The following is a 12799-nucleotide window of genomic DNA, read 5'->3' on the forward strand; positions in this document are numbered from 1 at the left end:
GTAATAGACTTATTGGTCCATATAAAAGGAAGCTTTCATTCACACAGCCCCTCTTTCAATAGACAGTGACACACACACACACACACGCACACTTATACACATGAATATGGCAGTCATCAGACTGAGAGGACTGCTGAAATATGGGCTTGTTGCATGCTGGGATAGAACTGTGAGGTGTACCTGATCAGCCAATCATTGTAGCAGCTCCTCAAACACTCAGCTCCATTCCTGTCCTGTGTACTCTGACCTGGACTACATGAGCTACCCATCCTTACTGCACAGGATAAAGCCCATATCATCTATGCGTAGTGATTTCACACCTGACTATCATGGTATGTGACCCTTTACCTCACTTATCAACAACACTAATCCAAGCTTCCTATTCTGGACCTGCTGCTTCAACTGTACATATTCTTACTGGATCCACTCAAACTGCTGCCATTAGCACCAAATATTCTCACAAAGATCAAAATCAAATCTAAATCAAACTGGATGACTCAAAGGTGCTGACTCTCTCAGGACAGCACGCTACATTTGCAACTCAGACTGTCATCTTAGTAACTATTAACAGGACTGGCTTGTGGCCAGACGGCTGTTAGTCTCAATCCACAGTCAAGCTGGGAAGATCCTGGTAGGAAAACTGTAAACAAATGGCAGTCTCACTTATTTTAACTGGTGTCAAATGTAAAGCAGGCAAAGCTCGGGGCTTTTTCTTTATTTTGATCAATATACGGTGCCTTTTCTGGAAATTTTAATTGGGCAACTGATTATAGACAAAACTACAGGATGGGAATGTCCTATTTCAGCAGAATCAGATACCTGTCAAATCAATGCATATCACATTGATCTATAATTACTGCTAACGTACTTTGGTCATGCAGCAGTCCAGCTCATTCTGTTCCAACATAGTCCGCCAAATAAATGAATAGGCTAGATATCTAGGTATAAATCAAAACCATCTGTTCTCGTCTCAGTGTATATAGTAGCCTATATCATCATGTTGCCTAACAAACAGGCAGAAATCAGCAGCTCATTCATCCACAGTGTAAGACTGACTGTGCTGGTAGAAGGCAGGCTTTAAAGGGCAACTCCACCAACTTTACTGCTTATGTGAGATAGTAGTACAAAGCCGTTTTTGTGGCTCCAGAGGAAGCTGCATGTATTCTGATAAACTGCCGCGAGTGATGTGACTCAGTTGCTCGTTGCATTGTGGGTAAAGCACCAGGTTTTGAAAGAGATGAAGAATGCTTGGAATAACAAGGAGATATCTCTGTTTCTACTGGTTTCATTTTACAACATAATACTGCTCAATCAGTGTCATCAAGTAGATATACTTATTGTATAATAAAGTAACAGTACTGGTTGTCAACTAAGATTTTAATCTCCAATCTTCGAAAACAATATTTCATTTTAGTTTCATAAGAGTGCTTGAGTGACCTTGAAACTATTTCAAGAGGCTTTTCCACCCCAAAAGGAATTACTAACCCGATTCCAAAATAGTAGGTGATGTGGTGTGATAAAAATGCTTTAAAAACGAATAATAAGTAATAATAATAATAACAATAACAATGCTTACATTATGCTTGAAATAATTTCCAAACAAACTGTGTTTACCATCAATGATTTGTAAAAGTGTTCCTGAGCCAATGTGGACAATCATGTGAACCTCAATCCGTCCTTGCTTGAAAAAACAGTTTTTAATTGAGTGTTTATTGGAAAATGTACACATTCTCTTTTAAATGTGTTAGACAGCGTCACAACTTTTTTTAAATCTGGGTTCTAGGTTCACCTGGAAAACAGAACAATCTGAAGAAAGTGGTTACTCTGCTTTCTGCAATCCCAGTCAAAAAACATTGGTTTTGGCCTGTGGCTAACCATACTTTTTTCTGCGAAAATTGTTACTGTACTCTGGTGACAGCTAGTGTCAAGACCCATATCTGAATATCAAGCCAGTCTGTTAGCCAGGAATGTCTTTTTCTGTAAATATTTAGTCCAATTATTCCCTTAATAAGCACATGGTATGTTTGACAAGTGGCATGTAAACAATGTTAGCATTCCTCATTCAAACATTTGCTATTATCCACTAGCTACTTATTAACTTGAGCCTATAGTTATGGTGTGCATAACTGTATGAAAGATAGAACATGCTCTAGACACAGAGTCAGGAGAAATTATGTAGATTTATGTCTTTCAGTCTTTAACTGCTAAAAAGAAACATGCTCGGAAGAATTGGGAAAATGTCCATGTAGAGACCAAGCACACAAGTACCAGAAGAGACACAAAAAAGTCTTACCTTGAGAATTTCCACATAATACTTCCCCCATTTCTTCTCAATTGCAATCAACTGATCACTTCAGTTTCTCTGGAGCAGTAATAATTTCTGTGTTGTAAGCCACTAAGTATTTCAAGCTTGATTATTGTGATTAAGATTTGTTGAGCAAATAAGGAGCAACAAGACAAAGAAACAGCAGTTGACTGAGCTCTGGAGTAGGTGTGGCTGAGAGCAATCCTGGCTGATCACTTGCAGCTCCAATGTGGCAGCTGCAGCTGGGCTCTGCTTCACCAGCACCAAATGAGCAGAAACATGACAGGTGTGAAGGGTTAGGTCTCGTTTACCAGCTACAGCACTTAATACAGAATACTGACATGTCCCTAACACATGTCAGTTCAGCACAATACCGCCAGACTCAGGAAACAACTGCATGCAATTATATCTTTAACAGTGCCAGATGAAGGGGTTCAAGTGTGTCCTTTAAACTCCCATAATCCTGACTTTTTCAGCTCGAGTTAGGTGACAGTTGTGAAGAACAAAACACAATGTGAAGTACAGGCTGACAACTTGGCTGACAGGTAACTAATACTGTAACACAACCATGACACCCCACTAGTCAGCTAACGGAAGTTAGCTTACTTGCTACTCAAGCACAAACCCAGCAGCTGTCTGTTCACTCATGTGCACGCAGCGTCACCACCAAACCTCGTTCATAATTTGCCGATTTAATTGTATTGCTTACTGCGAATGACACTTATACGATATAAAGAAGAGGGACTTTTGACAAACCGTTACATGAAACGCACCGGTTCAATCGGCAAACATATTACCACCAGTATTTTTTGTTATAGATGATGTCAGTTCCTAAGATTACCAACAAACGTTAATAACCGGCTCAAGCTGCTTCCCATCGCCCAACATAATATAACGTTAGCGATATTTTGACTGAGGAATATTTTCTGACAGGCGAATTAACTGGCTGTGATGGATCTCTATAGAAGTGAAGCGCTCCATGCAAATGCATCATTAGCCAGCAATATGCTATAACACATAACAACAATCAGTGTCACATTAAATTGGCTAAACTATGAACTGAATTCTGCGTGGATTTATAACAAGGTGGTAGGATTGTGCGTACTACTAGCTTGTACAACGTTGACGCTAGCTAGCTAACTCATGTTTGGTTATCCTTTATTGGTATAAAAAACAACGTCTTTCGTGGTGTAGCTACTTACCGGACCTCTGTCAAGAATGTTTACTTTGCTGTTAAATAATATTCCATGTCGCTGTCCACCACCAACGCTGACATGGCCTGTTTTAGGGCAAATAAGTATTTACTATATTGAAAGGTTTTGCAGCACACAGCCATGACAACACGCCCATGTGTTACGTCACTATGAATGCTGCCTTCACGTGCTCCTCGTAATAAACATTTCCTGAATTCAACGACGTTTGGTTTCAAGTAACCCAGTCGAAGAAAAAAAGGAAACATATAGTCAGATAGACGTGCTTATGCTTTTCATTATTGTTAAATTAACTTGCTTAACCAGTGTTACAAACGTAGCGGAGGTAGATTTTTGCTGCGTATGCATTTTCAGCGCAATACAAAAACAACAGCACAGAAAGATGTCAGAAGTCCCAAAGTCTCGGGGGGGCCTTCAACAGTCAGCCATTTAGCTGGCTCATGCCTCAGGCGTGATGTGTGTCCTCCTTCTCATTTCTCATCATGGTGAATTAACAAAGTGATCCATTCATTTCATGCCTGCAAAGATGATTAAACAATTGCATGACTGTACTTTATAATAACATAGCTGCTATTTAATTTCACAATATGATCATGATAATATAATGTATATTCTGAAACACAGTCAAAAGCTGATGTGAACTTGTGTATTAGGATTTTAATTAAACCATTAACAATATTTACAACATGGGAGTGGCAATTTCTAATTAATCCCCCCTAACATGTCTTAAGGCTGTGGGTGGAACAGAAGCACTTCCAAAGATGCAGTGAGAAGTCAGGTCATTATTAAAATGAAGCTTCTCACTAAAACCCTACTAAAGTGTTTGGGAGTTAATGTACTCAAACAATGTAACTATAATAAGAATATTAAATCAGATTAAACGATTACACAAGTACATACTGTAAAAGCTGTTAATTTGTCTGTGCTTTCTGCTCTTTTTCTTTAAAACCCTCTTTAAATAGTTTCTGAAAGATAACACGAGATGGCATAAACAACCATATGCTGTATGTGTCAGTACATTAAAAAAGACAACAACCCAAAGATCTAGAACAAATAATAAAGGTCTAATGAAAAGTTGTGCTACAGCTGTGGTATACAGCCATATCAAAGTGTTGCAGATGTACATTAAATGTACTATTGTACATTTTAAGAGCAAGTAATTGTGCAAGTAATTAGACCAGTTGCACTAACATTTCTGACCATGTCAACACTGCATTTTACAGGTATTACACAAAGCTTGTGAAGGTTACTGTGCATGTTGGCTCAATGGTTGTCCAATACCGCCCCCTGCTGATGAATACTTTGCTACACAAACTTAGTGTTCCTTAAATTAAACCCTTACAGATGCAGTGACTGACCTTTCATAATCATTCATCAATATTATTTTACAGTATGCGTTTTACAGAAACAGGGTGGCACGTTGGCCATCACGTTACAGGTTATATTTAACATGACTGAAATTAGGTCCTACAATTTTGGTTCAACAATAAGAATATTTTCTTATTCATAGGGTCCTCTTTAAAATGTCTCAGTCATCTCACCTGTGTGACAGCCATTTAGCTGCCACATTTTGAATATAACCTTAAATGAAACCTCAGTGTTTTTACATATTTTGAATATATGGTTAATATTCTATTAACCATGTAAATCAACACTGTTCATTCATTTGTCTTGAAACCAATATTTAACATCAAACTGCTCACTTTGCATGTTATATTGTACTGTCGTATTTGTTTAGGCTGGTAGGAAACCACTTCAGCTTTGATTCAAAATAAAGACATGGTACATCAGCCATCAGAATCTGTGAGTTTTATTACAATCCAATGAAATACTATTTGGCTCTCCAAAAAAAAAAAGAACCACAATGAACAAATTAACAGTATGTACCATACATAGAGAACAATGTTGAGAATATGAGCATAACGGTTTATTGATAATTTTAGGTGTCAGTGTTGTGTCTTGAAAAGAACAACAAATATGGCCACTGTAGGTTTATTGTCTGTCCTTGTATGATAAAAATGTCACCTACCTCTACAACTGACACCAACAACTCTTACTTTAACCAACACATTACAACAGGCTTAATACTGAAAAAATATCTGATTATGCCTTCAGTGTCACAGAGGAGAACCTCAACTAAATCTCTGTTAAACGTATAAATTAGACAATAAATTAAAGCTGGTGAAAGCCCTCAGATTGCATCGTACAAATTCAAAGAGGTACATAAACTAGTCTGTATTGAACCAACAAAATGTCAAATATCAAAGCTAATTATTCACAGTAACGGCAAGCTGCCAGGAGGTGCCAGAATAATCCCGAACACGTAGAAAAGTCCCATTAGAAGGTTGAGCTTGGCCGTCTTCTGGGGGATCTTGGCGTAGCACCTGCTACGGAACTGCTTCTCCAGGGGGAAGGCCATGGGCAGCGTGAGCAGAGGCAGCGCCATGCTGATGGTGTAACGGGTGGCGAGGATGCAGAAGAGCACATAGGGGACGAATAGCAGGAGGTTGTAGAGGACGTAAGACAGAGTGGGGCCTACGAGGATGGCCAGGGTGACGATGCCCGCCTGCTTGTCAGAGTCCATGTCTCTAGTGTTGTTGCTGTGGAGGATGGCTTCTGTGTTCAGGGCCAGCGGGACGGCGTACACCAGCGGGAGCACCGACAGGTAGCCGACCTGCACCGCGTGGGCAAACATGACTGCCAGCGGGCCGAAGGTGATGAGGATTACCACGTCTCCCAGGGCCACGTACTTGAGGCCAATGCCTGAAGGAAAGAGTAAACAGAAGATACATTTAACTTTTTCAGTGGTTGTTTACGCAGTGCAATTAAATCCTGAAAGTACAGTAAGTATAGCCTGTTTTCACTGTTTCATTCAATCTCTGGTTCCAAATGAGTGATGTACTGAATCTCAAAGGCAAACTCTGAACAATCACTAATACAAGTACAAATATGGGTGAGAGCTATACTGATTACTATTAATATTAATTAACATTAATAGGTTTTTGACTGAGTGTGCTAATAATTAAAAGGAGTATCCCAGCAAGAAAGTATTGCATTCAAGTTTTGGGACAATAGAGTTCTAAAAAAAACAATGGACCCAATCAATTCTGAAGCGACTTTGATATCCTGACATGCAGTCATCAGTATGGGTCAAACTAAAAAAACACTGGATCCTACATTTCCCAAAATGCAACAAATATCTTTTCATTCTGCCTGGTGAACACAAGGTTTTGCTCAGACAAGCCTGACTACATCATCAGGGTTATTATTTTCACAGAAGTTTCTCCAGAACCACAGAAGAAACCTGAAGCACTGTTTTCACAGGATGAGTAGAACTAACCATGACGTGAACATAGTGAACTATGAGTATCAGTGATGGTGGAGTTCTGCTATAATGATTTTTTTTACTAGGGCTGGGCAATATATCAACGTTATACCGTTATCATGATATGAGACGATATATCTTCTTTACATTTTTTTATTTTAAAAAGAAGTCCTAACCTGGAGTTTATGCACACCTGAGGGTAAGAAAGGTTCAGATTTAGTGAGCAAAGATGGGTTATTTCTACCTATTGCATTAAAACTCATACTTTCACAACCCTTGTAGAACGTGTATAACATGCTGTGCTTGTTGCAAACAAACTGTAAAAAGTGCCACCTACTGTATTATTTTCTTTTTATCATTATTATTATCATTTCCTTTTTAATGACTTTATTGGATAGGGGAGCTTGAAGTGTGACAGGAAACAGGAATGAGAGAGAGGGGAAATGACAAAGGGCCACAGATCGGACTTGAGCCCTGTGCCGCTGCAGCAAGGACACAGCCTCTGTCAGTGGGATGTACACTCTACCAACTAAGCTCATGGGGCGGCCCGACCAATCTAAATTATTAGCTGATATTGGCATATCAAAGCTATCAGTATCGGCTTATATGTTGTTCAATATGCATTTCATATTAAAACTACTTTTTAGAGATTATGATGAAGAAAAAGATGCCTTGGATAATTCAAGTTTCCTGTTTCAGTGTTCTGATAAAATTTTAGACACATTTGTTTCTTGTTCAACTGTGAAATATTCTGTTATTATCCTATTGTTCCAATACTTGCCTTTAACTTCTCAGTCATTCCTTACTGATGATTTACCAAAAATGTATTTTGTCACCAAGCCCCAAATTAATCTGATAATATATTCTGGCAATATCGCCTAGCCCTACCTTTTCATGAATCTTTATCAGGATAACATTAATTAGGTAAAGACACACCAACACAATTTTAGTCTGAATCACACAGTAACGCTGCAACAGAAATCATTAAAACAAGCTGCAGGATTCTCTCTGTTTTTTCATACTAAATTCTATATACTTCTCCATCCGTAGGGAGTGATGAATCAACATTTGAGACGCTTTCAGAAACGCACCTCACCTCATTTAGGAATGTAACACATCAATGTCATACTGCCTTAAAAGGGCCAGTTCACCAAAATCCCAACACACTGTAGCTCAGTTGGTAGGAGCTGTTGCTGCTGACAGCATGTGTCAAATGTAAAAGTATTAACTCTTTCTTACTTACTATCTAGCCATGCAGTAGTTTGAGTTTTATGTGTGCAGGTGTTCAGAAACATTTGCCACAAAGACAAAGACAAGACTGCTGCAGAGTGTTTCACATGTAACATTTCAGTGCTTTGAGCAGCAAAAGTGAAAATCATCTCCGCTTTTTTCTAGTAGTGGACGAAACGTTTTATTATCTCAAAACCATGACATGTAAATCCTTATTCAAATCATATTTGCCTTGCTGGATACCACACGTGGTAAGTGAGACACTTTCTCTTTTGTATAAACTGACCAATGAAAGATGTCCTTACCAGTGTTTGTTTTTTGTCCTTCGGTATAAACACATGACAGAGTGACCACAATGGTAAACATGAATGTGCTGTACCTATTTTTACAACACCAACCTTTTGCTGGCACCTGGAGCCACTAGCATGCAGTGTTGCAGAGTGCATCTTAAACCTAACAAGTGTGTGTGTGTGTGTGTGTGTGTGTGTGTGTGTGTGTGGTGAAGTTGATATTTCACTCACCTCCAGTGTATAAAAACGAGCTGGAGAGTCCCCCGAAGTAAATAAGAGCTAGGTGCTCCAGTCTAAGCGTGGACAGGAAGTAGAGCAGAGTGGCACACAAGCACCCTAAAGAGTACAACAATGCTCCGAACATAACAACATCCTGCGGTGCCAAGATTTCATCCACAAGAGTCCTATCATCACTCTTCTTGTGGTCAATCCCTTTGGAGAAGTCATAGTAGGTGTTTACAAGGTTGCCTGCCCCGTGGACTACGAGGACAGCCACCGCGCACACCATCAGGATGACCAAGTCCACGGAGCCATCCAGTTTGTATGCCAGTGCACTGCCGAGGGCCACCGGCGTGAGCGAGGCGCTGAAGCTCCACGGTCTCAGCGCCAGCACGTAGGCCGCGCACTTTTGTCTCACATCTGAAGCAACGCGGGCCATCCTCGACGTGTGGTTAGTGCCAGGAGAGTGACTAACCAAGTTATTCAAACCAGTCTGCCATTGTTGGCCGTTGTGACCATTTGATCCAGCCAGCACAAATGTCTCTGCCCTGCTTTGTCTCTGCTCTTTGGCCATTCCTCTGCGAGGGGTCTACAGTTCCAGCAATGTTCCCAATTTCAGAGCCTGGTGTTCCTGCAGCAGGAAAAGCAGGTCAGCAAAATTACAAGACAGTTGACAGTGCGAAACACAGCACAGCCTTGATACATGCTAGAAAAATCCTATATAAAATAAGGCTGAGGCGCAAACTCCAATACTTTGAGGACTGATAGAAATGTGCCTGTTGCATTTATAGGTAACCGTATTTGATCAACACAGATACTTTCAGGAGTTTGGCATATTTTGTTACATAAAACAGGGTTACGTCATGTTTACATAATACTAAAGTTATTGAGGAAGTATAGTGTTGGCATACAAAGGCTCAGTTATCACAGGTGATAACATTATGTTAAAAGGTGGAATACATAAGAACTGGCCAACTTGAATTCATGCTCCAGATAAATTGGGGCAGCATATCACCAGCGTAACTGCTTACTGCTGCTTACTGTATACACATCCATGACTGTAGCTGCTGTTAACTTGCTAGCTCAGTTATGCCTGCAGCATGCCAACTTCAAAAAATATCTCTTCGACACAACACATAGAAATCTTTGACATAACGTCAAAACTGTTCTTTCTTAACACGCTGTTTAATGTTTCAAACTAAAATTCTTACATTTTGCACCTTTACGACTTTTAAAGATACTCTGCCCTACTTGGGAATGTATAATTGCCTTCCTTATAGATATCCACAGTTCGGTCTTACATTTTCATATAGTCCCTGGATTCTTCTCTTCTTTGTTTAATCCAGACAATTTAAGACTATTCCCAGATTTGCAGACTCTAACTTCTTTCACAAAGTAAACTAAGTATGATTATTAACTGCATGCTGACGGTTGTTGCTGCAGCAGATGAAAGCAGGACCTCTGTCACACAGGTAACGGTCGAGCAGCGGCAGTTACAGTAACGGTGCCGGCAGCCACTTTGAATAGAAGTTGAGTGGGCGGTTTCGAAACTGAACCAACACTGGACAGTACTTTAGTTTGCCAATACACGTGGCATTTCGTAAGATAAAAAAAACACTCAAATACTGGAGAAACTACTTTCGGGGGAGAGCAACACACTCGCCACCCGGTTAAGGGCACCTCAGGCGGGAGGGACAGACAGCCTCAAGCTAACTACTGAGATTATGGGATTAAAGCTAACTGGCTAGCCACCGAGCTAATAGGGACAGAGGGGAGGAAATGTCTGACAGCAGCTTTTACCTGTTACGTCTTCACCATCCGACACAAACTGGGCTTCTCTCCGCTTAAAAACATAGTTCTGAGCCCGCTGAGCCTTTTACGGTGAGAGGCTGTTGGGTAGCTTACGTGTCAACTTCGAGGGTACTTGACTGGTTGGCTACTGTAAACCCAGCTGCACCTAACGGTCGCCATTTCCTCCTCCAGAAGTGCAACAGCGCACAAAGGTCGAAGAAACCGCATGCGGTACAATGGTTCCGACTACCGATTTAGTCCTACGAACATGAAGAGTGCTATATAAATAAAATGTTTTGTTATTATTATTATTATAATTAGTAGTAGTAGTAGTAGTAGTAGTAGTAGTAGCGGTAGTAGTAGTGGTAGTAGTAGTAGTAGTAGTAGAAGTATAATTAGTATTATTATTATTGTTATTATGTATTATTATTTCAGGCACAATATGAAAAATGGACTAACACAAAAAAATTACACAATTTACACTGAACCTAAATTAATTAGAATAGTTTCTTGGCAGATTGCAGATAACAATGGCTTTCTGTAATTCGTGCATTATATTTTTAATACGGTTATGGTCAAGGTTAGGGGTTAGAATTACATTATTCTTTTTAAGTAATTAATTCTGGCAATGATAAAAATGTTTTTTAGTCACCACAGATCACAGTTCATATTTTTATAGTTAAATAGGTCCATAAAGGGCCATTTGTACGAAGCCAAGAATGGCCATAACTGCAGTTAATTATTTAGTTAATTTACTGAGATAACAGGTGGCTGAGATATCAGCTTTAACCATCAGAGTGAACCGCTCCATGACATTCACACAGAGGCCCACCATCAGGAGAGGCAAACCAGGCAAATGTTTGTGACCCCCAAAAAAGAAATTTGGGAAAAGGGATGTATGATGGCCACTAATATTGGCACATTTTCCAATGACAACATGTCCCATAATTGCACTATGCTGCACATCACTGCTGCCTCAAAATAAATGCTTAATGTGTTCACGATCACTGGCCTTATAATGTGGGATATTTACAATTTGACAATTGATATTTATATTCAAAAAGTCGAATCATGTGAATGGTGGATATTTTAAAAAGGGATTTATACATTTTTTTGTTGGTGTCAAAATATTTAGAACATAATAGTGATGAACGCTTGCTGGAGAATTCTTATGGTTAATTATTTTCAGGGATATGCTTACATACAGCGGTCAACTTAAAGGAAAAAGGAGCCAAACTCTGCAGAAAAACGCCACCTCAGTGTTGGTGGACTGAGGGCAGACTGGAGGCTACAGTGACTCACTATTGCCTCTTGAGGTACAAAGTGGTATTACGAGACAGGACAATACTTGAGCTAGCTGGTTAGCCTGCTAACTTTTATTAAATATTTCTGCAACACAATACTAGATGTATTTGGCACAACATCAAAGTTGTTATTTCTTCAGATTCTCTTGAGAATTTTAGTTACATTCTTTAAAGTAAAATTCGTACATATTGTTACTTTGAAGAGAATAGTTCTATCCAATCTCTGGAAACAACCTTGTGTTTTGCCCTTAAGTGATTTTATGGGCTAATCTGACGTGAATGTCTGAATGGGGTGTACTGCTTCCCAGCAATTGTTTCCAACCACAAAAACTCTCTATAAGGATAAGAAAAAAGAAATTGACTGCCAAAGGAAAAACAGATCTAGATTCTATTCAGAGCTGATAGAGCGGCCCATTCCCTGGCTGTGAGTGGGATGAAAAGTAGACCTGCAGTTTCTTTCTTGTCTTTAGTAAATGGAAAGTGGCAAAAGCTGCTGATGAACAGATGGACGTGCAACTGCAACATTGCTGCGTGCAAAACACCTGTTAATTCTTTCCGATAAGGCAAACAGGTCCCTTTCACAGCAAACATTTTGACATGTCACAGGTAGGAAAAGCACAGGTGTTAATAAATTCATGATTAAACATGACTGTTCCATTAACGTTCCCCATAAATCAAGCCAATCACTCAGCATACACGATACCAGGATCGTGGAAGTTACAATTACACTGAACTATTACACCTGTGCTTTTCCTACTTTTAATTGCCAAGAATGTCACTTGCAACCAAATACACTTTACCATATGAGCCATGACTATTCCTGCAGAAGACAGTGGCATGCAAAGGGCGTGAGGTGTCTTGGAGGCAAAATAGGGCCTCACGATATGGTAAAAACATCACATTGTGATTATCTTTGACAGATCATGCGATGCCCAATTTAATCATGAATACTGGGAGTGATCATTCTTGCATCACAATCTTCATTTTCACAGAAAAAACTATTAAAGGACACCTATTATGCTTTTTTTGTTATTTTCCCCTTGTGTTATATATGTTCTTGTGCATGTAAAATATCTTGATAGTTAAAAAGCCCAAAGTCCACACCAACAGGAGCTCCTCTCTCC

The 12799-nt window shown here is 39.6% G+C and overlaps 2 protein-coding genes across 4 annotated transcripts in view; both read right to left on the reverse strand.

Annotated features, from left to right (window-relative positions):
- Positions 1-3644, reverse strand: part of mib2 (MIB E3 ubiquitin protein ligase 2) — a 44922-nt gene extending 41278 nt beyond the window's left edge. The window contains exon 1 of one of the 2 annotated variants that reach the window (XM_084366654.1): positions 3508-3644. Coding sequence is in view for 1 of the 2 variants with exons in the window: in XM_084366652.1 (XP_084222778.1) it covers positions 2294-2324 (31 nt within the window). In the remaining variant the exon portion in view is untranslated. Of the gene's footprint in view, positions 1-2293; positions 2462-3507 lie in introns of those variants that run through there. The other variant, XM_084366652.1, reaches the window with a different exon arrangement.
- Positions 3645-5310: 1666 nt separating this feature from the next.
- Positions 5311-10568, reverse strand: ubiad1 (UbiA prenyltransferase domain containing 1). 2 transcript variants are annotated; one of them, XM_084367563.1, is made up of 3 exons: positions 10381-10568; positions 8593-9211; positions 5311-6279 (listed from the first exon to the last, which is right to left on the reverse strand). In XM_084367563.1, the coding sequence occupies exons 2-3, from the start codon at positions 9152-9154 to the stop codon at positions 5792-5794; spliced, it is 1050 nt and encodes a 349-aa protein (XP_084223689.1). In that variant the 5' UTR covers positions 9155-9211; positions 10381-10568; the 3' UTR covers positions 5311-5791. The 2 variants fall into 2 exon arrangements, with proteins under 2 accessions (XP_084223689.1, XP_084223690.1); XM_084367564.1 differs by lacking the exon at positions 10381-10568 and adding an exon at positions 9882-10055.
- Positions 10569-12799: the final 2231 nt, after the last annotated feature.

This window comes from Pagrus pagrus, assembly GCF_965226575.1.
Source record: "Pagrus pagrus genome assembly, chromosome: 11".
Classification (NCBI taxonomy): domain Eukaryota; kingdom Metazoa; phylum Chordata; class Actinopteri; order Spariformes; family Sparidae; genus Pagrus; species Pagrus pagrus.

What these genes read in the sequence shown, in the direction of transcription:
- ubiad1 (XM_084367563.1), bottom strand. Translation starts at nt 9,154, where the DNA reads ATGGCCAAAGAGCAGAGACAAAGCAGGGCAGAGACATTTGTGCTGGCT. An exon ending in CTCGTTTTTATACACTGGAG is followed by an intron (nt 6,280 to 8,592) that starts GTGAGTGAAATA and finishes TCTTTCCTTCAG; the next exon opens with GCATTGGCCTCAAGTACGTG.